This window comes from Populus euphratica, unplaced genomic scaffold (genome assembly GCF_000495115.2).
Source record: "Populus euphratica unplaced genomic scaffold, PopEup_1.0 scaffold255.1, whole genome shotgun sequence".
Lineage (NCBI taxonomy): Eukaryota > Viridiplantae > Streptophyta > Magnoliopsida > Malpighiales > Salicaceae > Populus > Populus euphratica.
The window spans coordinates 52,912-78,873 of NW_011500141.1; the positions used below are offsets into that span (position 1 = coordinate 52,912).

At 31.7% G+C, this 25,962-nt stretch overlaps 3 protein-coding genes across 4 annotated transcripts; 1 reads left to right on the plus strand and 2 right to left on the minus strand.

Moving 5' to 3' along the window:
- Positions 1 to 4,004: 4,004 nt before the first annotated feature.
- On the plus strand, positions 4,005 to 7,536 carry LOC105110628 (vacuolar protein sorting-associated protein 2 homolog 3-like). The gene is made up of 11 exons (XM_011005717.1): positions 4,005 to 4,192; positions 4,335 to 4,379; positions 5,231 to 5,265; positions 5,348 to 5,398; positions 5,717 to 5,821; positions 5,932 to 6,003; positions 6,246 to 6,317; positions 6,422 to 6,502; positions 6,829 to 6,864; positions 6,953 to 7,008; positions 7,264 to 7,536. Exons 1-11 carry the CDS (start codon positions 4,159 to 4,161, stop codon positions 7,334 to 7,336), a joined length of 660 nt encoding a protein of 219 aa, XP_011004019.1. The 5' UTR covers positions 4,005 to 4,158; the 3' UTR covers positions 7,337 to 7,536.
- Positions 7,537 to 8,236: 700 nt separating this feature from the next.
- LOC105110635 (casein kinase I-like) lies at positions 8,237 to 15,172 on the minus strand. 2 transcript variants are annotated; one of them, XM_011005724.1, is made up of 14 exons: positions 14,577 to 15,172; positions 14,436 to 14,476; positions 13,623 to 13,692; positions 13,071 to 13,219; positions 12,891 to 12,986; positions 12,629 to 12,699; positions 11,316 to 11,377; positions 11,137 to 11,200; positions 10,913 to 10,997; positions 10,180 to 10,306; positions 10,022 to 10,095; positions 9,874 to 9,937; positions 9,460 to 9,569; positions 8,237 to 8,949 (listed from the first exon to the last, which is right to left on the minus strand). In XM_011005724.1, the coding sequence occupies exons 1-14, from the start codon at positions 14,665 to 14,667 to the stop codon at positions 8,683 to 8,685; spliced, it is 1,371 nt and encodes a 456-aa protein (XP_011004026.1). In that variant the 5' UTR covers positions 14,668 to 15,172; the 3' UTR covers positions 8,237 to 8,682. The 2 variants fall into 2 exon arrangements, with proteins under 2 accessions (XP_011004026.1, XP_011004027.1); XM_011005725.1 differs by lacking the exon at positions 14,436 to 14,476 and having other exon boundaries at positions 14,577 to 14,660.
- Positions 15,173 to 23,538: 8,366 nt separating this feature from the next.
- LOC105110634 (protein SCARECROW-like) lies at positions 23,539 to 25,359 on the minus strand. The gene has a single exon (XM_011005723.1). The coding sequence runs from the start codon at positions 25,247 to 25,249 to the stop codon at positions 23,708 to 23,710; it is 1,542 nt and encodes a 513-aa protein (XP_011004025.1). The 5' UTR covers positions 25,250 to 25,359; the 3' UTR covers positions 23,539 to 23,707.
- Positions 25,360 to 25,962: the final 603 nt, after the last annotated feature.

Sequence of the window (25,962 nt, forward strand, 5' to 3'; positions counted from 1 at the left end):
AAGGGGATCCACTAGTATCAGACATGCTAGAGTTGCCGATCATTGATATTAAACATCTTATTGTGATTTTTTTTAAAACTAAGTTAATAATATATTAAAATAATATTCTTATTTATTTATCAAAATTTATTTTTAACATCATCATATTAAAATAATTTAAAACTAGAAAAATAAACAAGATCTTAATTCAGTCCAGCTTAACATGTTAATCAAGTAACATTTTAATTTGAATTATGGTTTTTTAATTGTTTTGAATATCAACCTAATTAAAGTTGAGTAGTTCAGCGAGTCAGCCAACAATTCGGTTGACTTGGTAAGTTATCATAAAATTAATCGGTACATTTCAATAGCTTTTTTATATATTCTATCCAAAACAAAGTATTTTAGTGTTTTTTATTCTATTTTTTTCTATTTAAAAAGACCACTAAAACAACATTTTAGGATTATTCTAGTTGGACATGTGATCTAGAGGTTGACTGGACCCAAATCTCTATCCAGAGCAAGACACAAGCCGAGTAATCCCTAGCCAGAGCATACCATAAGCTGACCATGGACAACGATGCCCGTGGTGCCTGCATATATATATATATATATATATATATATGAACGGTAACTTTCATTGAAGAAAAGTCAATGATAGACAAATTGAAGTCGTGCATAACTGTTAATACTCGTCGTCTTTTTAACCATGAATCCATGCTTGATTAGATCCTGTCCCGTGCGGTCATGATTTTTAGTGTAGTGGATTTCGAAATCATAGTTTACAATGAATGCAAATAGAACACTCGCATCCGGGGATTTTTGAACTCATCTTATTTCTCGAATCTATTCCATTTCGAACATCTTTCGAGGCACGGCGGATCGAGTTTTCAGACTCGGGATGATTTGCTGGAGCTAAGATGTTCCGAAAACAACGAACAAGATGATAATCTCGAAAGATTATCAGACACAAAGAAAACACGGTATTGTTTCCTTGGTTGTCATGTCCCCAAGCCAGTCATTTTATTTAAAACGATGATGTTTTAGTATTTAAAAAAAAAAATCTTAAATTTGACTATATCTAATTATTGGGTCACGGATTAAACCATTAGATAGCCTAGATTTAGCTATTTAGTTATTAAGTGGTTAGATTTAATAATATTTATATTATATTTATTATTAATCTGGTAAAATAACTATTTATATATATATATATAAAAAAAGTCTCTTATTTATATCGTCTACATCGTATTTAGATTAACATCTATAATTGAAAATATAAAATAAATACAAGATCAGAGAATATTTGAGTTAGAACATAACATGCCCATGCGATAATGACAATTAACAATCATACCCAATAATTAAACATAATATTCATATGGCTTACACGAGAGAAAAATCTAAACCTGAATTTCTAATCATGAAAAGGAAATTACACACACGTGTGTGTGTAACCCATGAGGGCACCCACCCGGTAACCTCTCTCGGACACGAGAACTGGCGGTGTGAAGTTTAGGATGGGAGATTTTGCCGTCTACGCTCCAACTCTCAAGAAGAAAAGTCAAAATTAAAAAGAAAATCCCGAGAAGATATTAAGTAAATACTAAACTGCAAGGTTTTCACTGTATTTCATTCGTGGTAAAATGTACCTGGAATTATAGAATTATAATATGAAATTATTTTTTTTTACCTTGATTAAATTTTGAATTGAGGGTTACACATAGTTAATTTTTCATTCTTTATTTGTTTGGGACAGCACTATTTTTTTTAATAACAATGCAATTATTGTATTTCTACTAAAAATTAAATAATCAAAACATTTGATTTAGTGATCGCATATTAATTTTAATTTTGTTATGAATAATTAAATTACACGGGCATCCTTGTTATGTAAATTTATTAGCCTTGGTTTCGTATAGTTGATTGTCATTTTTTTATGCTTCCTTTGTTATTGTTATTTAATAATAGAGACATTTTTATTTTTATTTTATTTTATAAATAATCAAACCACTCTGCCATTCAAATTTTTTAGTCTTACTTTCAGGGGCTTTATTGTAATTTTTTTGTTATTATTGTTTAGTTAGGAAACATTTTTAGTTTTGTGCACATAAAAAAAATTTATTAACACGTATTAGTTATTACGCCGCCTTCCAGTGGCATGTATAACTGATAATAATAATTGAAATCAAGCTTCCATCACATCATTTAATGTCCTATTCCTTTCATGATAACATATGTACAGTAGTGAGATCTGATTTGGCGTTAATTAGCTTCTTCTTTTTTCCTTTTTTTTTTCTTTTCTTCCTTTCTTGGATTATGTACTTGTTATTCAAAAAATTATATCAGCTCTTTCATTTCTTTTTACTCTTGATTCGGTTATTCTTCTCTTAATTATAATTATTTTATTTACATTAATTATTTATAATTGAATTTTATTTTTTAATTTCATGATTGATTGTTTGATTTTGTTAGTTTTTTTTATTAAATTTGATATTTATTCTTTTAATTGATTTTTTCTAATCATTTCCTTGATTTTTTTTTTATTTTTCTTTGATTCCATTTTTAAATATTTTTTTTTATTGAATCTTTATGTCAGGTTTAGTGCCAAATATTTTAATTATTAATTTTTTTTGTTTAATTCCATTCATAAACATTTAATTTCATTTGAATTTTCCCCTGACATTTAATTTCAATTAGTTTTATGTTGAATCTAGTCTCATCCTTTTAATTGCTATTTATTTTATTTTTACATTGTTTTTTTATTGATTTTTTTTCTAGGTTCCATACCTCAATATTTGTTTGGTTACAAATTTTGCTTCTTTGTTTATTTTAAACTTGCTTTTAATGGGGTTGTCCTGATTTCATGACATGAATTATGAATTTTAAAAAGTGATGTAGATTGACTTTGATCATTTTTTCAAAAAAAAAATCATCGGTGTTTTTACTCGCTTTGCTATTTTCAAAGTCGTCCCACTTTCATATCGTAGGTCATGTGCTTGACTTGTTTACTCGGGTTGATTGTCAAGTTCATCCAAGTTTTTTTTAATTATTTTTCATATGTTTTTATCATATCGGCAAGTGTCTATGGCTCTAGTTTTTTTTTTTTTTGATATGTTCAACCTTTGGTGATATTTTTTATGGTATGATTTTATTCAATTATTTTTGTTTGTATTTATCATTTAAGTAACAAGTTTTTATAATAGATTTATCTTTTATTTATTCAAATAAAAAAACTTAGTAAACATGATCAAGCAAATATTCCATATTTACAATTTATTTCTTGGTTATTATTAATGATATTTTTTTATTTACATAAATAGTTGATAATTTATTTAGTTAGATGATTGCATATATTTTTCAAGTGAAACTTTTAATTTTTTATGTAAAAATACATTTAAGAGAAGTATGCATGCTTAATACTTTTTTTTTTAAAAAAATATTATAACCTGCATACTAAATTCATGGTTTTAATATTTTTCTAGTTCTTTATTTTTCATATCCACACATTTTTTGAAAAAAAAATTGTTTATTTTTTTATTTTTTACACTTGGCATATTTATATTATTATTTTATTTTATTTTCTTAATATTGTTTTACATTTTTTAAAATTTACTGCACATAAATTTAAAAAATTATGTTTTACTATAATAATTATAACATTATTTTATTTTTTAGTTAAAGTACTTGTGTGATGTGATGTTGAAAGTGTTTTTTAAAATATTTTTAATTAAAAATATATCAAAAAATATTTTTTATATATTATATTTTTATTTTTAAAATCAACACAGTAAAACAATTAAAAAATATTAAAAAAGGCACCCGCTAGTAATCAGAAACGAGAAATGAAGGTGTCAAACTCTGGATGGAAGACTATGCCGTCAACGCTTAATTATAAAGAAAAGTCAAAATTAAAAAGAAAATCCCGAGAAGATATAATTATATATTTACAGTAAAGTCCCTCATCATTACCGTATTTTTAGTACTAGTAAAATAGAATTAAGTAATAATATATATATAAAAAAAGCCGCAAAATTTCGAGGCGCTTTCTCTCCACGTTCGACAAACCAAACAGAACAGATCCTCTTTCCATCCCAGCTTCTCTCCTCGTCAACAACGTTGTTAAGAAATCAAAATCCCCTGTTTTTCAAGCTCAAATAAAACTAAAAGAAAAGGAATATGAACTTCTTCAGCAAAAAACCAAGCCCTAAAGGTGCGATCATGCCCCAACTCTCCCTGTTAAATCAATCCCATGACTGTTTGCTTGATTATCTTTGTCTATTGTTGTATCTGTGCAATCACTCGAGTTTGTTGATTTTCTTTGACGAATCAAGCGATCTCTTTGGGTTGTGCAGAGGCTCTTCGAGATAGCAAGAGAGAAATGCAACATGCTACTAGAGGTATTGCATTGCTCTTTATCTGTTTTTAGCCAATTTGGCTCTCAGCATTCGAATACCATGCCAGATTGTATACAAAGACGATCAAATTCTTTTCTTGTTGCTTTTTCCTCCCTTAATACTCAAGCTAATTCGTGATCAAATTCTCTCTCTTCTTGTTTTTCTTTCAAGCACACAAGAAGCTCAAACGTGTCGTGTTTCCCTTAGCAAAATTTTCAGCTGGAGTGTCTAGATTTAAGAACATAGTGCCGCCGCCTTTTATTTTCTGGACTATAAAGTGAAATGGGTTGGCCTGTTAGATGTTGAAACCTGATGGGGTGGCATTGGATTATGGTTTTAGATACCATTCAAGCTACCTTAGAGCACGCCCTCCTTTGGGAAGTTGAACGATTGTCGATAATGATGACCTAGGGTGGAAGAGATGGTGGGAACTTCTATGGCGATGCTAAAGTATTCCGATTTGCAAACTTAGCCTGCCATCATGTGAAGATGAGATCTTCTCTAATAAAAAACAAAGCAAAAAGAATGATACAGTTTCCTTTCATATGGAGACTCTATTAGAGATAGACTAGAGCTTCTGCGGGACTGTACCAGTGCATCAAACCTATTAAATGAAAGAATAAGTTTGGAAAGCAGACGTTTTTGTAAAGCTCTTAATTTGGTCCTTCTTAGACTGCCAAGAGCATAGGGTTCTTTAAATGGTTTTTGGGTGTGGCGGGCACTGTCATTTTATGTTCTTTATGTCATTGGATTCCGAGACATAAGTTATGGAGAGATCTTACGATTAACATCCTGCTGGATTATGAGGCTAGAAATTTCTTTGAATCTCACGCTATTGTTTTACCTTGATTCAGGTATAGAGAGGGAAATCGGAGCATTGCAGCTAGAAGTAATCAAATGTTGTTGAATGGTGATCTCTTTTCACACTTTCTCTGTTCGATTAGATCTTAACATATTTGTTATCTTTTTAGGAAAAGAAGCTTGTTGCGGAGATAAAACGGACAGCTAAGACTGGAAATGATGTATGTTGCTTTGATATGGATTTTCCTCATTGCTAGAAGACTTGAGTTTCTGTGTTATATAACTGTTCCTAAACAATATTAAATTTATATTCCTTCAATAACAATACTGAACTTTGTGTTCTTCTACTTAGGAGCCAGATGTAGATTTGTTGTTCTAGTAGTTTTTAAAAATCAATCTAGTGCTTTACATTCAATGGAGATCATTTTACCCAAATTTTCAGAAGTCTTGAAGCTTGTTGACGAGCATGATTGCCCTCAAACAGCCACCTAATGAACTCTTTTCAATTCTTTTTTTTTTCCGGGCTATGCATTTTGCAGGCAGCAACTAAAATTTTAGCCCGGCAGCTAATCAGGCTTAGGCAGCAAATAGCTAACTTACAAGGCAGTCGAGCTCAAATGAGAGGCATAGCGACTCATACTCAGGTATGATGTAAAACCGTGTCTTTTTTTATCTGTACTGAGGGAATGGGTGTGGATTGCTCTTCGTAGTGCATGCACAATGTGCTCTTAACAATGTTCATCTGCTTTGCCAGGCAATGCATGCTCAGTCTTCAGTTGCTGTTGGTTTAAAAGGTGCCAGTAAGGCAATGGAAGCTATGAATAAGGTTAGTCATGGATTCATAGTATATGTAAGTGTTAATATTGATTGAATGTTAGATTAATATCCACATATTTCAAGATGCAAGATCTCTTTAATTTGAAAGCATTTTGATGAAAACAGTACATGAGTTCTTCTGTGTTTTTTTTTAACAATATTTATTTCATTAGTATACAAATCAGAACTTCAAATTTCATATGTTTGCTTTGTTTTGGGGCAATGCTGATGACTGTTATGATTTAATTGCAGCAAATGGCGCCTGCAAAGCAAATGAAGGTTATAAGAGAGTTTCAGAAGCAGTCAGCACAAATGGATATGACTGTAAGATCATGCTTTTAGCTCTAAATAATCTACCATGATAGGAAGTTCATGATTGTCAATTCTTTTCGTTCATTAGTGTTGATCACTCTTACTTTTCCATACAGACTGAAATGATGTCGGATGCCATAGACGATGCCTTGGATAACGATGAGGCTGAAGAGGAGACTGAAGAGCTGACGAATCAGGTATTGTAATTATTGATGTAATATGAAGATCTTCTAAAATAAGCTGGGAGTCTAGAAGTGCGTTATGCTCGTGGTTGCATGCATTTGCTTTACTGTTGTGTTGACTGGATTATTTTAAGTCATTAAGTGTTGATTTTTCTGTTTTTCTGGTTATATAACTGGAAAGCCAAGGAGCAGAAGATCCTATATGGTGCCCAATAATTTACAACCCTCCACGCCCCCCCTCCCCACCATTAGGAAATCATTCTTTATGAATTCATTCAGTATCTATCGGACTTCAAAACAAAGAACTGATTACCTTTTTTCCTTTTTGATTTTTCTTTCAGGTGCTGGATGAAATTGGTGTTGATGTTGCCTCACAGGTTGGTGTTAATTGTAATTCTTTATACAAACGTTGTTTGCTGTGATTATTTTCCTATTCATAATGCTAACCTGAACTATATTTGGCAGTTGTCAGCGGCACCAAAGGGTAAAATCACAGGGAAGAATAGAGAGGATGCCAGCAGGTATTTTTCTGCTCTGAATTTTCCTTATCAAACAATGAAAAAATTCACATAAAACCAATCTACCAATGGCTTTTAAACCAAGATGCACTTATTGGAACAAGGGCATGATTCGGACCTCTGATCTTGGGGAATGATGGGCTTTAGCTTTTCTCTTATTACTAATGGAATCAAACAGTTTCCAAATAACTGAATAAAGAGGAAAAGGAAAATTCCTTTTTTTTCTATGTTTATTCATCATTTGTTTCCTTTTTGCAGTTCTGGCATTGACGAGCTAGAGAAACGTTTGGCAGCCATGAGAAACCCTTTAGATGACCATCCTGCATTTTGAAGGCTTCCCTCGTAATTTGATTCTTCACGGGGCTGTATTCTGTAGGCATTTTTTTTTCTTTTCCAAACCCATGTTTCCCCTCAATGTTACTCATTTGCTTGCAGGTTCTGATAATTTGAGACACCTTGTTGAACTGGATTAATATCTTATGCACAATGTTATCTTAACATTCCATAATTTGATTTCTTCCTGGGGCTGTATTCTGTAGGCATTTCTTCTTTTTTTCTTTTCCAAACCCATGTTTCCCCTCAATGTTACTCATTTGCTTGCAGGTTCTGATAATTTGAGACACCTTGTTGATCTGGATTAATGTCTATGTGCACAATGTTATAAAAAATGAAAAAATTATAACGTCTCCACTCTGAATTGAAATACCATCCTTGTGCGAGAACATACAGCCAATTCACAGCAACCACACGCCTGTCATCAAAACAAAAACCCAATCAGTTCTAGTCGCTGAATTCCACATAAAATAGAGGATTGTGGTTTGAATCAGGAGAATTGACGAACCAAGGAGGTCTAATGCAGAAAAGACCATGGCTTTGGAATAAGCAGCTTTGGAGAAGAAGGGGCATGGAGGACGACAGAGAGGGAGGGATGGTAAGGCCATTAAAGCAATCAAAACGGGCAAGGCCATTTTAATTTTTTCATGGGCAAAGAGCCTGTTCTATTTTAAATCATTTAAACTTGTGTTGGCCCAGTGGAGCTATCGAAATATCATCTGCTGTTGTCACCTGAGTGAAGCATCGAAGGTTAAACTAACGTGGAGTTTCGAATTTCCCCGATGGAGAAACAACATAACAGTTGTGTTTGCATTAGGATGACATGAATAAACTAGCAAGGAATGAGAGATCCATGCCAAAGAGGGTGCACATCGACCTTATGATACAAGGACGAGGCAAAGAAAAGAAAGAACGAGATTCGTCCGTTTTCTTTGCAGACATTTGAACATGACATTACAAGGTAAAACAAGTAGTGTCCACCACATTCGATGACAGAAAATGGAGAGCGAGACCTTCAAAGGTACAAACAAAGAGTAGTAAACGAGTCATGAAACAGAATATTAGTACAACTCAAGTTCCACATGTAAGAGGGCAGTCCCGAAGCATCTGTTTCTTTTTGGATGCGTCTAAAACATGTTGCAACCGTCAGAAACTTTTTAAGGGACAAAGGGGGAACGAGACTGGAAATGTTTTATCAGGATCTGAACTGGTCTGTCATTGCAGTAATTATCTCTGATAATTTCCCATACCCCAGGCGAGATTATAAATTCCAGGATTTCTTCACATGAAAAATCATGTATCTATTAGATATGTGAGCAAATTATTTTCTTAATGGACTCCTTGTTACTTCCTGAGCGAGAGGAACTCAAAGCTCCGGAAAGTATCCTCACGAGTGCCTCTAGTAGCTGCAGCACGGGTCTGGGATGATTTGATCTCATACCCTGGTTGCACTCTTTGAGTCGAAGTCAGGCGGCCACCACTAGAGAGTAATCGGCCCGAGCGACCTTCAGAAGGTTCTCCAGAGGAACTTGGCCTGCTACTTGAGATGATGGCTTTTCTTGAGGTACTTCCATATCGAGAAGAACTGCGCCCTTTTTCCGGCTCAGGTAGCTGAAAATTTATTGTCAGTCTAGATAAGGATTTTAAATACAAGCGAAGGAACTTACTGCACAGCTAAATGAATTTTGCAGAGACAATTGATTGGAAAAAAGTGACTTTATTTTCTGCTGCTTTTATTCTTGTTCAGAAGTGGAAATTAAGGGCCTCAACTGAAATACTAAAATTTAAAACTTTTAGAATCATACCCCAAAATGCTTCAAAATATGAAAGACATGTGGAAGCACGAAGCAATCTACAAGAAGAGAAACAAAAACAACTTGTCTTGATGGACAGCACTCTGCTATATTTGGGTTTGTAATTAATGAACTCAGAGAAGAAAGGATCTCCAGCCCGACTCAATACAAACTAGGACAAAAGGTCGATTGCAAAACACTATAAAAGTAAATGCTGAAAAGTCCTGGGCACCAAGGGAATAAAGATAACCTTATCCAACAAGACCAAGTGACAACATTTAAGTTCCAACAGAAAAATGCAATTAGAAGTATTTAGGTAGGTACTTACATTATCCAAGGTCTTGTTTCTGGAAGTATCATGTAGACTAGAACCAGCGACCCTTTTTGTTGAAAATGCTTCTACTGCACCTGAGAATCTTTCCCGAATCTCTTTTCCAACTGAATGTAAGTATTGCAAAACAAGAATTAACCACCAAAGGAATTGTGAAAAACAAACCGAGAAAGAAATTATCCAGCAGCGGGGAGTATAAAGTTACAAAAGTCAAAATCATTGTAGGCATCTATATGAAGTACAAGTCCATCTAAATTGAGGTAAAGGCATGTTCTAACCCATATCCAAGCTAGTGATTAGCATTCACAATCCCAAATGTGTATGACAGTAAAATTCTAAGAATAATCATAACTTAGGGTTTCAATAAACCTGGCACCAAAACTAATCCATTTTTGTGTATAGAAAGCATACCTGAGACCCTTTCTGCTGGTCTTTCTGCAGATGGTCCGGCATGACCAGGTTTCCCACTAGAATGCTGAAAAAAGAGGCAAAAATTTTAAGGCATAACATCCTCTCCTTTCCCCCTCCGAAACTCATGTCCACAAGTTAAAACACTCACCCGTCCTCTAGAGCTGGCACCAATCTGAGGGTACTTCAAAACAGTCCAGTCAAAAACATAGTCAAACTGATAACCTGCAGCAGCAGCAGCATCAAAAATTCAAAGATTAGAGAGATACCAGCAAAATAACTCGACAAGAGCAACTGCTAGTATTTTACCTTCCCGAATAAATAAGTCCCGAAACAGCCTCTTCAAATATGAATAGTCTGGTTTGTCTTCAAATCGCAGTGACCGGCAGTAGTGGAAGTATGATACAAATTCCGAGGGGTGTGACTTACAAAGCATCTGTCACACAATATGGATTTACATTATCGAGTAGAAACATGAATAAAATGTATATCAGAGACCAAAATTACCCTGCAGTTTTCAAAATTGGGCTATGATCTAGTGCCCAAGACCATATTCAGTGAGAAAACGTGCACGCACCATAATTACATACTCCCTAACTTTACAAACAGTACATATGACACTCACATTTGGTGCAAACACTAAACTATTATTCATATGAAGAATATTGGGCTGTGCTAGTTGATGCTTAACAAGAAGCATCCAGCCTAGTCTGGATCCAACACAGGCAGTAATACTAATAGTTCATGCTTGGTTTTGCCAACTAACTGTGTCCATATAAAACTTTGGAACTAGCAAGCCTGTTTGGGATTATGGTAGTGGTTGGGGTTTAAAGTGCTTTTTGCTTAGAAATACATCAAAATAATATTTTTTTTTTATTTTTGATATCAACACATCAAAACGATCTGAAAACAAAAAAAAAAATTCAAAATTTAAGGGAACACGGTCCCAAACAAGGCCGTAACCAAATCCTTCATGAGGTCCCTTGCAAATTAATTGCATTATGATGTTCTCCATTATAATAAGGAATACATGGCAAATTACCTCAATAGGGGTTGAAACTTTCTTTTCGCTGATCTTATCATATTTTTGCTTCTTTGTGCCAGCCTTTAATCCTTGCCATGGAAGACTGAAGCAAAGAAATTGAATAAAATTAATAGGCAAAAATCACTATTCAACATCAAGTAGGACATACCACCCACTCTCCCACACAGAAATGATAACAAAAGAGGGTATGAATTCAAGTGCTTGGCTACTATATAATCAACCTGCCCCTTAAGAAATACATAAGCACATAACCAAGGGATTCCAAATCATCCCGTCTGCTTTGTTCTGCAAGTAGAGAAATAATAATTCCATCACTAATTCAAAAATAAATCTAAGTATCAGATAGTGAGTGCCTGTTGATAATTGGAAAATCATTATGAGAAAAAAAAAAATGACTTACCAACTCCAAGGTGAGTGTTGACACTTGCATAGCGAGCTGTGCCTGTAAGGTTCTTGTTCTCCCTGCAATGGAAAAACCTTGTAAGTTTCATAATGATATCATTTTCCTACACTTGCTGTAAACAATACAAATTAGGAAAAATAGATAGAGAGAAGCATGAACAAATACAAGAGATGTGACCACAAGAAGTAGAATAATCATCACACGCGAGAGAGATGTATGAAGGCTCTTTACATGTCACTTTGTTTTTTCTGTAAATTATTGCATTTATCTATTTCTAAACAGGGAGAGATTGCATAAAAACTGGCACAACAAATTTGCAAGAAGCAGAAAAGATCTAGTGGCAAAAGAATCAATGAGGTTTTTAGTGAAAATAAACTTGGGATCGAGCTGTAAGAGATTTTATATGATACAATTTATCATCAAGTACACAAATGTGATTATCCATGACTAAAAACCATAGTTAATGGAAAAGGAAGAACATCAGACACACGAAACAACTCACTTAACTCATCATCAAATCCAAAAGCTGCCACGAGGTCCATGCCATGACCAAAAATAACTTAAATAGGGTTGTTTTATTTCCAATAGATAACACTCTCTTTATTAGATATGTGACTGTCTTTGGGACTCTAAGGAGTTGGATCAAAGTTGTATGTGCCATAAAACCACACTTCAACATTAAGTTCCTCAAATCTTAACTTTCAGTCTGGTTCACTGCCATGAGCATGACATTACTTTTGTATGCTCATTACCTATGCACAAATCTAAATAAAGCTCGAGTTTTAATGCATAGAATAGGAGGTCAACTTGCTGAGTTCATCATTCTATTCCTAACATGAGCAAATATTGCAGTGATAATCATGCCTGGTGGAGTTTGCTGCTTTCTTATGAAACAGAAAATCTCACGGGAAAACCTAGTCTCCAACCTCTTCCAATCATTAAATCTTACTTCAGTCTTGTTCACTGCCATGAGCATGGCATTATCTTTGCATAAATCTAAATAAAGCTTGAATTTCAATGCATAGAAAAGGAAGTAAATTTACTGAGTTCATTCTATTCCTAATATGAGCACATATTGAAGTGATAATCATGCCTGGTGGAGCTTGCCGCTTTCATATGAAACAGAATCTTATGGCAAACTATAGTCTCCAACCTCTTCTAGTCACAACTATTCATAGGTAATGAGAAGTTAACTGTCGTGCTAAATGGATGACTTGTGAGCCAATGAAAAACACCACAGATCATCTCAATATTTACCATAAATCTGAACTTCATGCACCATGAGGCAAACATGAAAAAGAAAAATTTACCTGTATGGAATGTGCTTGTGGGTCTGAAGATCTCTATACTTCTTTGCAAGACCAAAATCAATGACATAAACCTGTATTACATGATCCCAAAAAATAGCAAACTTAAAAACAGAAGAAAGCTGGAACCTATGACAACAATTGGATGAAGTCATCTCCTTCACATAATATACATAATAACCAATAAATACAAAATGCAAAAAACAAGCTGACATATGCTCTAGTTTACTAAGGTGGCTAACAAGAACCATGTAGGAATAAGTACCTGATTTGCTTTGCGGCCTAGGCCCATCAAAAAGTTGTCAGGCTTTATATCACGGTGAAGGAAACCTCTTGAATGCATGTATTCGACTCTGTTAATCTGAAGAGACAGGAAATGAGAGGAAAATTTTATCTACAGTGTAAGATATATTCATTAACAAAAAAAACAATCAAGTGTACTTACTAGTTGATCTGCAAGCATCAGCACTGTTTTCAATGTGAATTTCCTGTTGCAGTAGTTGAATAAATCTTCCAAACTTGGCCCAAGAAGGTCAATGACCATGATGTTGTAATCAATCTCAACTCCAAACCACTTGAGATGGGGAATTCCAGCTTCATTAAAGGAAAAACAGTAAAAATATTATAAGAAACTCAATGCTTATAATATGTCCCCTCCATGTACTATGAAGTAAGCTTCTAGCAAATACTGGGGGCACAGCCTTAACATGAAGTTGCATTCACAAAACTAGAAGGTGCATCTTAGGAAGAATAACATAATCCACAAGTATATATAAAAAAAATAACACCCAACAGCAGATATTTCAAATTTGTATTTACTTGTTTATGTCTGAGCATTTTTATTTTTTTTTGTTGTGTGTGTGTGTGTGTGTGTGTGTGTGTGTGTGTGTGTGTGTGTGTGTGTGTGTGTGTGTGTGTGTGTGTGTGTGTGTGTGTGTGTGTGTGTGTGTGTGTGTGTGTGAGAGAGAGAGAGAGAGAGAGAGAGAGAGAGACGTACTCCCTCCTTGAAGAAGCATATACAACTTTGACTCATAATGAAGCTGTGGATGCTTGGTCTTTACAGATTCCTGAAATTTGGAATAATTAGGGATCAAGAATCGCAAGGAATATTGGAGAGAAGAAGTACTTGAAAAAATATTCTCACGCAAAACAATCTCTTACAGGGAAAATAATACAAGACTTGTTTTCACATCAATCATGCAGTTAACAATAACGTAATTTGTATTGCGCACAAGGGCATTTGAATAAGGATCAGATAATTAATCATACAAAGCTCAATAAAGATACAGATCCGTGTTCCTACTTTCCTTCACTAAGATAAGTGCAGGCTTCATCATCAAAAAGCAACGAACACGAGAAGGGTCTAGCTTTGTGCACTTATTGTGATTGATGAATCTGTCTTATCAACAAAATAGACAACTCTCTTTATCCAAATGCATGTAGCACTCCGTCACTATCTATAACAGTTCTAAATCATGTAGAAGAAGTAAGCAACCCTAATCTAAATCTAAATCAATGGCTGCTTCAGTAATAAAATTTGACATCTCAAATACTCCTGCGCAATAAAAGGGGAGTATCATACAGGTTGATAAACGTGATTACAGCAAAGTAAACCGAGCACAAAACCTAACCTACAAGCACCATCCATCATGTTATACATTGCAAGAAATCATAACACAATCATGCAGAAAAAAACCTAATTTTTTGCCAAAAAATTAGATGAATAATAAATACGCAGCTAAAAAAACCACTCCTCTCCTTCAAAATCCAAAATATCAAAACATAAATGAATAATCCTTTTAGAAAATACCAGTTTAACAGCAACTTCCTCTCCAGTTTGCACATTTACACCTAACCAAAAAAAAAAACAAATCAAATCACCACAAAAAACACAAACTTTTAGACCCAAAAAACAGTAAAGGTAAAAAAAGAAGCTAAAAAAACGCTATACCCAGAAAGAGCTCTCCAAAAGATCCACTGCCAATCTTCCTCCCGAGCTTAAACTTGCCACCAACCATATGGTCAATCTTCGATTTTTCCATTCTTCCCTCAAGCCCTGGACAGCTCTGGGCTTTCTAAATTTACCTAGATAGATTTGTGCTCTCCCTTTCTCCTATGCGCAAAACCCAACACCCACGGATTTACCAGATTGACACGAAAACTCAAAGTTAAACAAAATCGAGAAGAAGAATCAAGTAATCATAAAACAAGTAAAAAAAATATATCACATCCTTAGATTGTGTTGACAAAAAAGAATCAACTAATTAAAAGAAAATTTTAAACCCTGATTTTTATTTTTTAAAGGAAGATCAAATCAAGCTACATTGACCTGACATGGAAAATCCAAAATATACTGAAAACAAAATTGGACGATGCAGATCGAGAAAACTTGATTTGAGATTATCAAAAGAAAAAGGGAAATTTTTGGAGAAAATCAGGCGATGTGTTTGGGTTTATGTCTGAGAGAAAATGCAAGGAAGGAGGAGGAGGAGGAGGAGACGAAGAACGGATAGAACTTTTAGGCATGTAAAAATAAGGTTTTATTGGTTAGCTGGAGTTATTTATTTAATTATTATTATTTTAGAAATTATGACTACTTTGATTTTTTTGTAAAAAAGGGAAGCGAGACCTTCTCTTGATGGTCTGCCGTCTAACCTAACACGTTCGGTTCGGTTTGGGTTGGGTGGTTGCTTCGGTTCGGTTTGGGCTGTCAGCCTCCGCCTTTTCTTTTGGTGCAGAAAACGTGCCTACCTTTCTCTTCTTTCTACCTCATCCCTTTTTAATTTTTTTTTTATTACTTTATTTTATTTTATTTTTGTTAGGTATGCTTTGGAGTATGTACTGGTATGAGTTTGCTATTTCAATGGATGGTGTGTTTTAAAAGAATTTTTTATTTTAAAATATATTAAAATAATTTTTTTAATTTTTTATATCATACATCAAAACTATAAAAAACATTAAAAAAATATTTTTTTCAAGTTACATACACTTTTAAAATGAAAAAAAACAAAAATTATTGCACTTTTATACATTTAGTTAAAAATTAAAATTTTGTAGCCATATAAAATTATATGTTATGATTATGGTTTATTTGATTATAAAGTTTACATTTTATATTTTCAAATAATTCTTGCTATTGACAAAAAAAAATTAAAGAGAATGATGGTTTTATTGCACCTTTTCACATCAAATATTATTGGTTTGGATAGTTTTTTGTTTCTAACAATTTATGTTTTTTTTTAATTTTAATTTTATCTTTTAATATTAAGTTTGTTAATGATAATATTTCATAACTAATTTTTATGAGGTTATCATAATTTCATGACTCAAATTACAAGTTTATTGGGTTAACTTAATTTTTTTGTATATATATTTTACTTTTTTTCTAAATTTTATCATTTAACACGGGTTGATTGAGAATTGGTCTTCGTGATTGATTTCGGTGTGCTTTATGTAAAATTATTTCAGTATTGTGACTAAGGTCATAATTTTGTTGGATTAGCTCGGGCTGACTCAGGTTTTTTTATATTTTTTAATCAATTTTTTTCACTTTCATTTTCATTATTCGACAATTTATATATTGGAGAATTACTTTCATAGTTTTTTTTTTTAAATGACTTCTTATAAGGTTAATCAAATTTAATGACCTTGACCACATGTTAGATGGGTTGACTCGAGTTTTTTCTTTTCTTTTTTTAACTGATTTTTTCTCAATTTAGTTGTTTAACACTGGGTTAATTGTGAACTAGGCTTAGTGATTTGTCTCAATTTGCTTTTCATGAGGTTATTTTTATCTCATGATTCGGATTGCAAGTTTTACAAATCAACCAGGGTTGACTCAGGTCATTTTTTATTTTTTTAATTTCATCTACATTTACCTAGTTGACTCGAGATTAAGCTTCATAATTTATTTAATTTTTTTTAATGGGTTGTCTATATCTCATGATTCGAATTACGGGTTTAATATATCAACTCAGATAAATTTTTTGTTCTCTTTTAAATTTATTTTTAAAACAATTTCATCATTCAATGTTGAGCTTGTTAAGAATTAAATTTTATAATTTGTTTTGATTTGATTTTTATAAAGTTATCATGGCGTTATAACCCAACATAAGATTTGACAGGTTAACTAAAGTTAACCCAAATCGATTCAACATGTCGTTGTCTTAATATTTATAAAAAAATATAATCTTGAGTGTTTATTTTGAGTTAAACAATATTTTATTGGTCATCCGGGTTTTTAACCCTTGAGATCGATCGGACCAGGATGAATAATTCCACATGTAAATGTTTTTAATGGTAAAAAAACCGTAGCAATGCCTGTTTTTTTTATGTTTAAAAAAGATTGTTTTGTCTCATAACACAGTATAAGCTAGTAATCTAATCAAGTATTATTCCAAAAGACATGCGTATTTTACAATTTATGCTCCATTATTTATACTTTTACACATTATTGTTAGCGAGCTTTGCAAAATTTTATATTTTTTAAATTGATCCTCAGGCCAATTTTTTTTCAATAATCTAGTCTTAATTGAAAACCAGTTAATTTTGATTTATAATGAAAATAAACGATAAAGAAGAGGAATCAAAATAAAAGGAGCATCAAACACATGTGACATATTATAAGTTTTGCAAAATATGCATTTCAATCCTTGAACTTTAAAAATCATACAAATTATATAATTTTAGCATCCTAATATTTTTTCAATTTAATTTTGGTATAGTAGGTCATTTTTTATTTTATTTTTAGTTCCTGATTGAGAGAGACAAGAGAGAGGTCATTAAATTTTAGCACTAGAAAAAAAAGAGTGTTGTAGATACCGATTTAAGCCATGAAAATGAACTATATCTATGCCAGATAATTTTATCTAACGAGAAAAGTTTATATTAAGTGTTTTTTTTGTACATTTAAAGTTTATAAAAAAACATATATAGGCTCAAGTTAATTTTATGATCTGGGGTGATTTTCAATTTTTAGGGTAATTTTTTGGATTATTTTGAGATAATGAATAGATTTATCATGGTTCTTGTGATATTTCAGGTAGAAAAAGGAGTTGAAAAAAAATTTGATAAAAAAAAATCAAACCTTAATTTTTCAGTTTCTATAATATCTTGAATTTAGACAAATCAAATGATGTTTATCTGATTTTTTCCCCAAGATAATGTTAGGGTCTAGTTACACAAACTCTAACAAAACAGATGGAGTGGGTTAGTCTGACTTACGAGGCCTAGAAGCGTGCCTAACCTTTGCTTACTTTCTTGTAAAAGAAATTAATTAATGGTTTTTTATGGTTTTTTCTTTAATTTTTTTTAATTTATATTCAATTCAGCATCCCTTCTCTATTTTATTTTATATGAAAAGCCTATTTTAAATAATGATTATTATTTCTAGTCATGCATTTAAATTTAAAGGGTTTTTCTAATTTATTTATAATTTTTTTTATCTTTTGTATGGGTGAATTTTATTTTAAAAAATTAAAAAATTATTTTTAGATAATATTTATAATATGTATAGTTTTGCATGATGTTGTTTTTTTTCTTTTTATTTTGTTCGATCAATTTAATTTGTATTTATATTTTTATTATCATTTGTTTAAATTTTAGAAAGCTATTTTTATAAGTATATTTAGCAAATACAACTGAGTAAATATCAAGCCTTTTGAAATTAAATATTTTTATTTTGTTTTTTAATTTTTAAAATTTTATTTTTAAACATCATCAATGATTTTTTATTTTTTTATTTTTTCACACATATAATTCTTGATTTATTTAATTATATATATAAAAATTATCTAAACTTAAATTTTTTAAATTAAAAAATACATTGAAAAAAAAATATAATTATTTTTTACAAAAAAATAAAAATATCTAACATGCGATGCCACGAAGATTCAGTGACGAAACTTGTTATCACTATTTGCTGTAACATTAACCGTGATATAAACATGCGTGGATGGTTTATATCATCAACCTTAACACGAATTGATTAGTGATGTAATATTTTTTTTCTTTTATTTTTTTAATTATCGAAACAAATAGATTATTAATTATCACTAGATATTTTTTTAATTAGTTACACCATTTTATTTCAGGTAACTAATCAGCCATGCTATGTGTCTCAAAATGGAAACTTCAGGCATCCTTTTTTAATTACTTGTCCTAATTCATTGATTTGCACTTTTTTTTTTTAAACATGTATGATACGATGTCGGACAGAGAAAGGATCTGGCCAGTGGTTTCTCTGTAATTTTCTTTTTTCCATTTTAAGAATTTAATTATGTCCCCGTTTTAATATAATACTCGTGTCCGAACGTTAATTATCCTTGATTAGTGCTAATAAAGGGCACTCTCAAATACTTATCCTTTAGTTCTTATCCATTAGCCCTCGAGTGCCACGAGGAAGTCAATCTATAAATCCTGACTAGGCAAGGCAAGCCAGATGGAATCCACTCACGGCCTTGAGTCAGGAGAAAAGAAACCACAAAGCTGGAATCACATTATTTATTAGTATTACTACTGCTCAGTGGATTCTCTTTATTTAGAAAAATAAAAATAAAAATAACATGATAATTCTTTCATTTAGTCGTTTTTGTTTTTATTATTTATGTTTTGAAAAATTAAAATCTATGTATTTAATGAGTGCAAAATAAACTAAATTATGATATAAATTATTATGCACGTATAAAAGTTTAGGAAGTAAATTAAAATTTGTAAACATAAAGAATAAATATAAAAATAAATAAATTATAAAATAATTAGAATTTTGTTTTAAAATAATATATACACACACAAGCGCGCGCACAAAGGTAGCAACTCGTGGATCGTTCATCAGTGCAATGAGACTGAGAATTTGGCTGGAGAAGTTAATTACGCAGCCTGTTTTCACGTTTCCTACCAGTGTCCATGGCATTTGTTTTTTTGTTTTTGTTGTTTTATCTTAAACTTTTTCTTTTTGGATGAATACCAGAATATATAATTAAATGCTAAAATAATATAGAATAGATTTTATTTTTAATAAAATAACACAGTTTGAAGAATTTACTATAAACCATGATATTATTGAAATGTCGTGATTTTTAATTATTTTTAGAATTATCTAAATATTAAATGAGACAGCTGAACATTAACTAAAATGATCAAAACAATTTGGCTACAAGGTTTTGAGTCATTTTTATATTTTAAATATAAAAAAATTATAAAATTATAGTTTTTATCAATATAAAATTTTGTTTACTTTGTGATTATAGAGAGTTAATGTTAAAATTTAACATTAAAACAAAATTAACAAAAATTAAATATAATTCATGATACATTATCAATTGATATTTTTCATGCTCAATTGCATTAAATCATATGTAAATCCATAAAAAATAATTTAATTAAAAAAAATATTAATTTCATCAATTTATTAACAATTTAACAAGACATGTAATTTGTCATAATTCAATTACATCCATGCTTTATTATATGAATGCATATGCATATTTAACTACGTTAGTAGCCTATTCTAAGAATATATATAAAATCTTTATTTTGACAACTTAACTTAATTTGAATGCAACATAAAATTAATTTATTAATAATTTAAATTATTTTCATGTTTAATTATATTAAATAAACTCTAATTAAATATATTTTAAATTAATTTATTATTAATTCAATAAATTCTAAATTCATCATAAATAATATTTAATTTCAACCAAACCAAATACAAATTAATACATTAATAGGAACATAGTATATTTATCTTGTTTAGAGGACTACAAGAATGACTAGGGTAAATATGACAACAATGGTGAAAGCAAAGGGAATGATGGATTTGTAATACAAAAACATCAATAGACACTTAAAGGTTAGGATAAGTTCATTTTTTGGTTAGTTTAAGAGTAAAATCTAAGTGTTTAATAAGATTTCCACGAGAGAAATGGGGATGGCAATGATTTTTTTTGTAAAGGAGACAATATTATGTGTTCGATCCATTTAAATTTTAACTAGCACCATTTGTGAAATACGACATCTTGAGTTATTGTATTTCATAAGAGTCATATTTAATTAACGTTGTATTTAGAAATATAATATATAACTGTGATATTTTATAAGCATACTATTTAATAAATATCATATTTTTTAAACGGAATAAAATCAAACTATATCATTTTAATAAATATTTTTCAAATGATGTCTTTTCTCTGAATTTTGAAGTTAAGCGTGCTAATTTGATTATATATATATATATATATATATATATATATATATATATAATATATATATATATATAAACTATCCTTGTTCAGGCAAAGTTTTCCACGACTCCAGGTTATGCTAAGCACAACATATTCGGACAATTCTCTGTGCCGATAAAATTAATGAGTAGGAATCCAACCTGTCAGTGGATCAGACATGGAGGAGCAGAATAAAATATTCGTAGATGTTCTCGATTTATTTTAATTTCCATGAACTTTTCTCAAGGCCTTTTGTTGACCTTTTTTTGAATATACATATACGCAGGTGAATTCTATTTCTAGTAATCTCAAGTTTTTGTTTTAACCTAAATCTGATGGGATCTCCCCTATAGTATAAAGAAATACAGCATTTTATGTCAAGTGGGAGCCAATATTATTAAGCTCGGTTTGACATGGTAAGTTAGGTTTGAGTTCTAAAAATATCCTTTTACAATAGAATTTTCTTTAACTTAATTATATCTAGGGAGTTTTTATATTCTCATTTTTTTTATATTAGTGGAGGGGTAATTTTATAATTTTGAAAATATAAATATTATTAAAAAATAATTGATATATCTATTACAAGTATTAACGTTTGTGTGGTTTCTCATTATTAAAAGTGACACGCACAACATCGCTCCGTAACCAAACACTAATTTGAAGGGTGGTGTTTCAAATCCTCTCGACGGCTTCTTCATTTCCATGTGGCATGTGTTATGGACAGAACTTTGATTTGAAGTTAATGTGTTTTTTCTTTTCTCTTTCTTCTTTGATTTTTATACAAAAACCTTCAAATTCTCAAACAACTCTTCAATTTTTTTTTTATTATATTTTTTTTCATTGATATTTGTTTTATTAGAAGTAGTTTATTTTTTTAAAAAAATTCATCCTCCTTCACTTTTTTTGTATGTCATACTTGGTCTCTATTTTTTTATTGTTATTTGTTTTGTTTGTATTAATTTTTATTGTGAATTTTTCTCATGATTTCCTTTTTTATTTTATTTTCTTATCAAATTTGATCATCATTTATTTAATTATATTTTTTTGTATTAAATTGGTGAAGAATCTAGCTTATTAATTTAGCCTAGGTCTAGGATCTTGAAAGTTTAGAAGATTAGACTAGGTTTAGAAGACAAGTTTAGAAAATTAGTCTGAGTTTAGAAGATTAGTCTGAACTTGCTTTTTTTTTAATCTTATATTTTTTAGTTTTATTATTCAACATTTATTTAATATAAATTGGGCTCTATTATTTTTTTTATGTGCTTTCTATATATTTTTTCGCTAATTTAAAAAATAACTTGAATTATCTTGAGTCTTTTTATTAATCATTATTTTTTAAATTTAATTTTTTTTTTAAAAATAATTTATTTATTTTTATTTATTTTTCATATTTATTAACACAAATAATTTTTAATTTATTTAATTAAATTTATACACAAGCATTTTAATTTTTGATTGGAACTCTTCTTATGGCCAAAAACATGTTGAAGAACTTTACATATTTGTTTTTTTTCTCTGAAAAATAAAATTATCGAACACATTGCAAAGCAACCTGAAAGTCTTCACCACATATCCATGGTGATTCCTAACCTAATGCACTGTAACTTGTAGCTATCTTTCTATGGTTTATTCATTGCATCTGGGCCTCTTTAGATATGTCGAGATACATTTGCTCCTCATAATTCAAAAGCCACATGCACCCGGAGAATCCTAAGCTCCGAAAACACTATACTGCTCAGCCCTTCACTCCGATTGTTTCCGGACTCAGCAATTTAAACCTAATTTATCCCGATCAAATCTACTCGAAATCTAACTAACTCATTTTAACCTAAATTGGATATAAAAAAAAGTTAATTTAAACTTAATCTAGTTTAACTCAATTAACTTAATATGTTAGCTTTCAATTCAGTTAAAACTTGGTTTAATTAAAAAAAAAACAATATTATTTTAATTTTAAAAAAATTAAAATGAAATTATAAATCAATCAATTTATCCAATTCATGCCATAAAATTTAAATCGACTAATGGGTGAAGTTAGGTTTAATTGCTATAATTTCACCTGTTAGATGTTTGACTTCCATGGTTGGTAATTGGTTAGCTTCTTATGCACCATCCAGGTTTGAATGTTAAAAGATATATTTTTTTTTTATGAACATATATTATTTCGAATTAATAGCATAATATTTAAGATTCGACTCAAAACGATATAATCTTCATGAAAATATATATAAATATAAGTTGAAGGATAATTTAATTAAAAACCACCAATTAACTTTTTGGGGACAAAACACATTCCGATTGTATTTAATCAAATGGTTAAAATTTTGGATTTAATAAATACATATTAAGAGGGTGACGGTAAATCAAAATAAAGTCTGCTTGAAATAAATGTATATATTGCGTTATATCATTTGTTTTTATGTTTGAAATTGTGTTTTTAGTGCATTTAAAAACTGAGTTTTACTGGTTTGAAAAAATATTAAAAAATTATATTTTAATATTTTAAAAAAATATATTTTCAAACAAATAATACTTTAAAATACACTACAATACAAATCATGCAATTTGATAGCAAATAATATGTCGCCAGAAAACAGATTAATCAGCTTCTGTGATACAGAACAGGCAAGCTTTTTTGATCATGGACAATATGTATAGCTAGCGTGAGCTTAGGTGCTTGGATTCGAGAAGTATACCCTTATAATCAAGGGCCATGTCCTTCAACATAATTTCTACAGTTGGATTAAATGAAGATAGCTAGCATTTAATTTGAATCCCACAAGCAATTAATATATTAATCCCAGTTTAATTACTAAAAAACACAAAAAATAATAATGAAAACTTTGGAATTAATTAGAGGCTATCTAGAAGCACGTGAAGTCCAAGCAGATGCAGTGAACAAGCTAGTATCCTTCCAACCCAGCCTCAATGTTCCATCTCCTTGTACAAGGTTATAGCCATGAGCGGGAGGGAACATGTTCACTATAAGCTGTGCTTGAGCCATTGAGTTTCCACTCATTGGCACCTGCATGAACGAGCTTCTAGCTAGCTCACTCCTCCAATGCCTGAACTTGTCCTCGCCGCTTCTTGCAGGCCCTCCTATTGCCAATATATTGTTGATTTCTCTGTAGAGAAGGCAATGCTCTATGCGGTGCCTGCCAGGATCATCGCAAGGCAAATATGCACCAAGGGAATCAAACAATGTTGAGTAGTAATGCAGAGAGCCTACGAAACGGTCCAAGAAAGATCCGCCATGTGAGATGTCTTGCTCAACTAGAGTGATCACTCTTGGGGCCAATGCTTCAAGTAGTCTCAATGTCTTCCAATCAGGTCCTGTGGCATCATAGAGGGTATGCTGTAGCCAGTGCACGGCTACTGTTTCACCTCTCCTGAGTGGCACCATCGACGCATCAATTTCTCCAAATTTCTTCGCAATTGGGTGGAACTCAAACGACATTCCAAGTCGCTTAGCGAAATTGGAAAGTTGTCTCCCAGTCTCCACTAAGAGTTCCATTGATGTGCCCATACCGGTCATTCGAACTTGGGGTGGACCGTCAATTCTGGTGGCTAGGATGTGAAATAAGGCCGGCCATTGCAAGCCTTGCATGATATCGAGGTCAATTATGTGAACCCTATCGCGGCGATGAAAAGCTTCTAGGATTGATTGGTTGGAGGTGAAGTGAGCAAATTTGATAAAAGGAGAGGCATTGTTGAAGACTTGAAAGGCGCCATGAATGCTTTGGTGGTTGATTAACGGAGAGCAAATACCTAGCCATGAGTTAATAACCCTACTACCCATGGCCTTAGAAAAATAAGCCACAACCCTTTCAGCACAAGAAGGGCCGTAAGGAGAAGCCATCTGGGTCAGCTCAAGCAACATTCTATGAGCTTCACCAAGATTATCAACTGATATAGCAACAGCACACTCCAAAAGAAGGGTTATTAAGCTCAAACCATTTTCATCTATCCTACTCATGCTTGGTCTAGGGCTCCCTTCTTTTTCAGAAATGTTTGTTTGGTGTCCTCCTAGCTCATGGCTCCATTGGAGCTCTTCCCCATCTCCATCAAGATAACTTCTCCTCATGTATTTCTTTGGCCTAAACTCGCCCAAGAGTGACGAGACAATATCGTTGCCCCCATAGACCGTTGTTGTGTCTTTTTGCAAGCTTTCATCATGAGCTGCTATATCCGGCAAGTCATCAACGAGCTGCTTGGTTACATGTTCAACCCACTCAGAGAGCTCATTCCTCTCCAAGTTTACGCATCGATTTTCAATCCCTGCAGGCTTTGGAAAGGGGTTCGAAATTGGAGCTGGGAATGCTACAGATGCATAGTCCCATGTTTCATGGGGCTGTATCATATCAAGAGCCCCATGAACCACCTCGTATGCTCCCTTCATCATTCAATATATAATTAGCTGCTATATAAGCTTAAACTTCAGGCTATATGAACTAGAGAGAAGGGGGTCAGAGAGACAGTGGAGATGGAGGGAGGGTGTAAAGGAGAGTTGGGGTCCATTTTTAAAGGGGAAAGCTTAGGCAATGCTGGTGTGATGACCAAAGAAATGGTCCATGATATAACCAAAAAAAATGGCGACAGTAATTTAATATATACAACGAGGATGGCCGGCATAGCCAGACATTCAGATAAAGTTAAGTAGTTAGATGCCAAAAACACGTCGGTTTGGTAGTGATTTCTTCATTATTATATAAATTAATCAGATTTCTAAGAGTATTATACAAGTAATGAAAATTAACCTTGAATTTAAGATCAAGACTTGCGGATATATAGCAAATTAATCATTCAGTGGAGTAAAAGCAGGAGTACAAGTCATGAGAAGGGAATTGAGAATTAATCAATCGATATGTTGATTTAATCTTTAATGGAGAGACAGCCTTGTCGCTCTGACATAGATATGCACGTGTTAGTTCTTATCAAGCTACAACACCATGAAACCACTTTCTTGTGCCAAAATGACAGTTAGATATATAGAAAAAGTATACTTGATTGATTGCTATCGAAGAATACTATTATATATCGACACAGGGGAAGAGTATTTTTAGTTTCTACTGTTGAACTACCTAGCTGTTTCTCTTGTTTTTTTTTCTTTTTAAA

Coding starts and splice junctions, on each gene's coding strand:
- LOC105110628 (XM_011005717.1), top strand. CDS start 4,159: ATGAACTTCTTCAGCAAAAAACCAAGCCCTAAAG. Junction 5,266..5,347: donor TCGGAGCATTGCAGCTAGAA/GTAATCAAATGT, acceptor TTATCTTTTTAG/GAAAAGAAGCTTGTTGCGGA. Junction 6,318..6,421: donor CAGCACAAATGGATATGACT/GTAAGATCATGC, acceptor TTTTCCATACAG/ACTGAAATGATGTCGGATGC.
- LOC105110635 (XM_011005724.1), bottom strand. CDS start 14,667: ATGGAAAAATCGAAGATTGACCATATGGTTGGTGGCAAGTTTAAGCTC. Junction 14,477..14,576: donor TTTTGGAGAGCTCTTTCTGG/GTATAGCGTTTT, acceptor TTTTTTGGTTAG/GTGTAAATGTGCAAACTGGA. Junction 13,693..14,435: donor AGGAAGTTGCTGTTAAACTG/GTATTTTCTAAA, acceptor TCCAAATTTCAG/GAATCTGTAAAGACCAAGCA.
- LOC105110634 (XM_011005723.1), bottom strand. CDS start 25,249: ATGATGAAGGGAGCATACGAGGTGGTTCATGGGGCTCTTGATATGATA.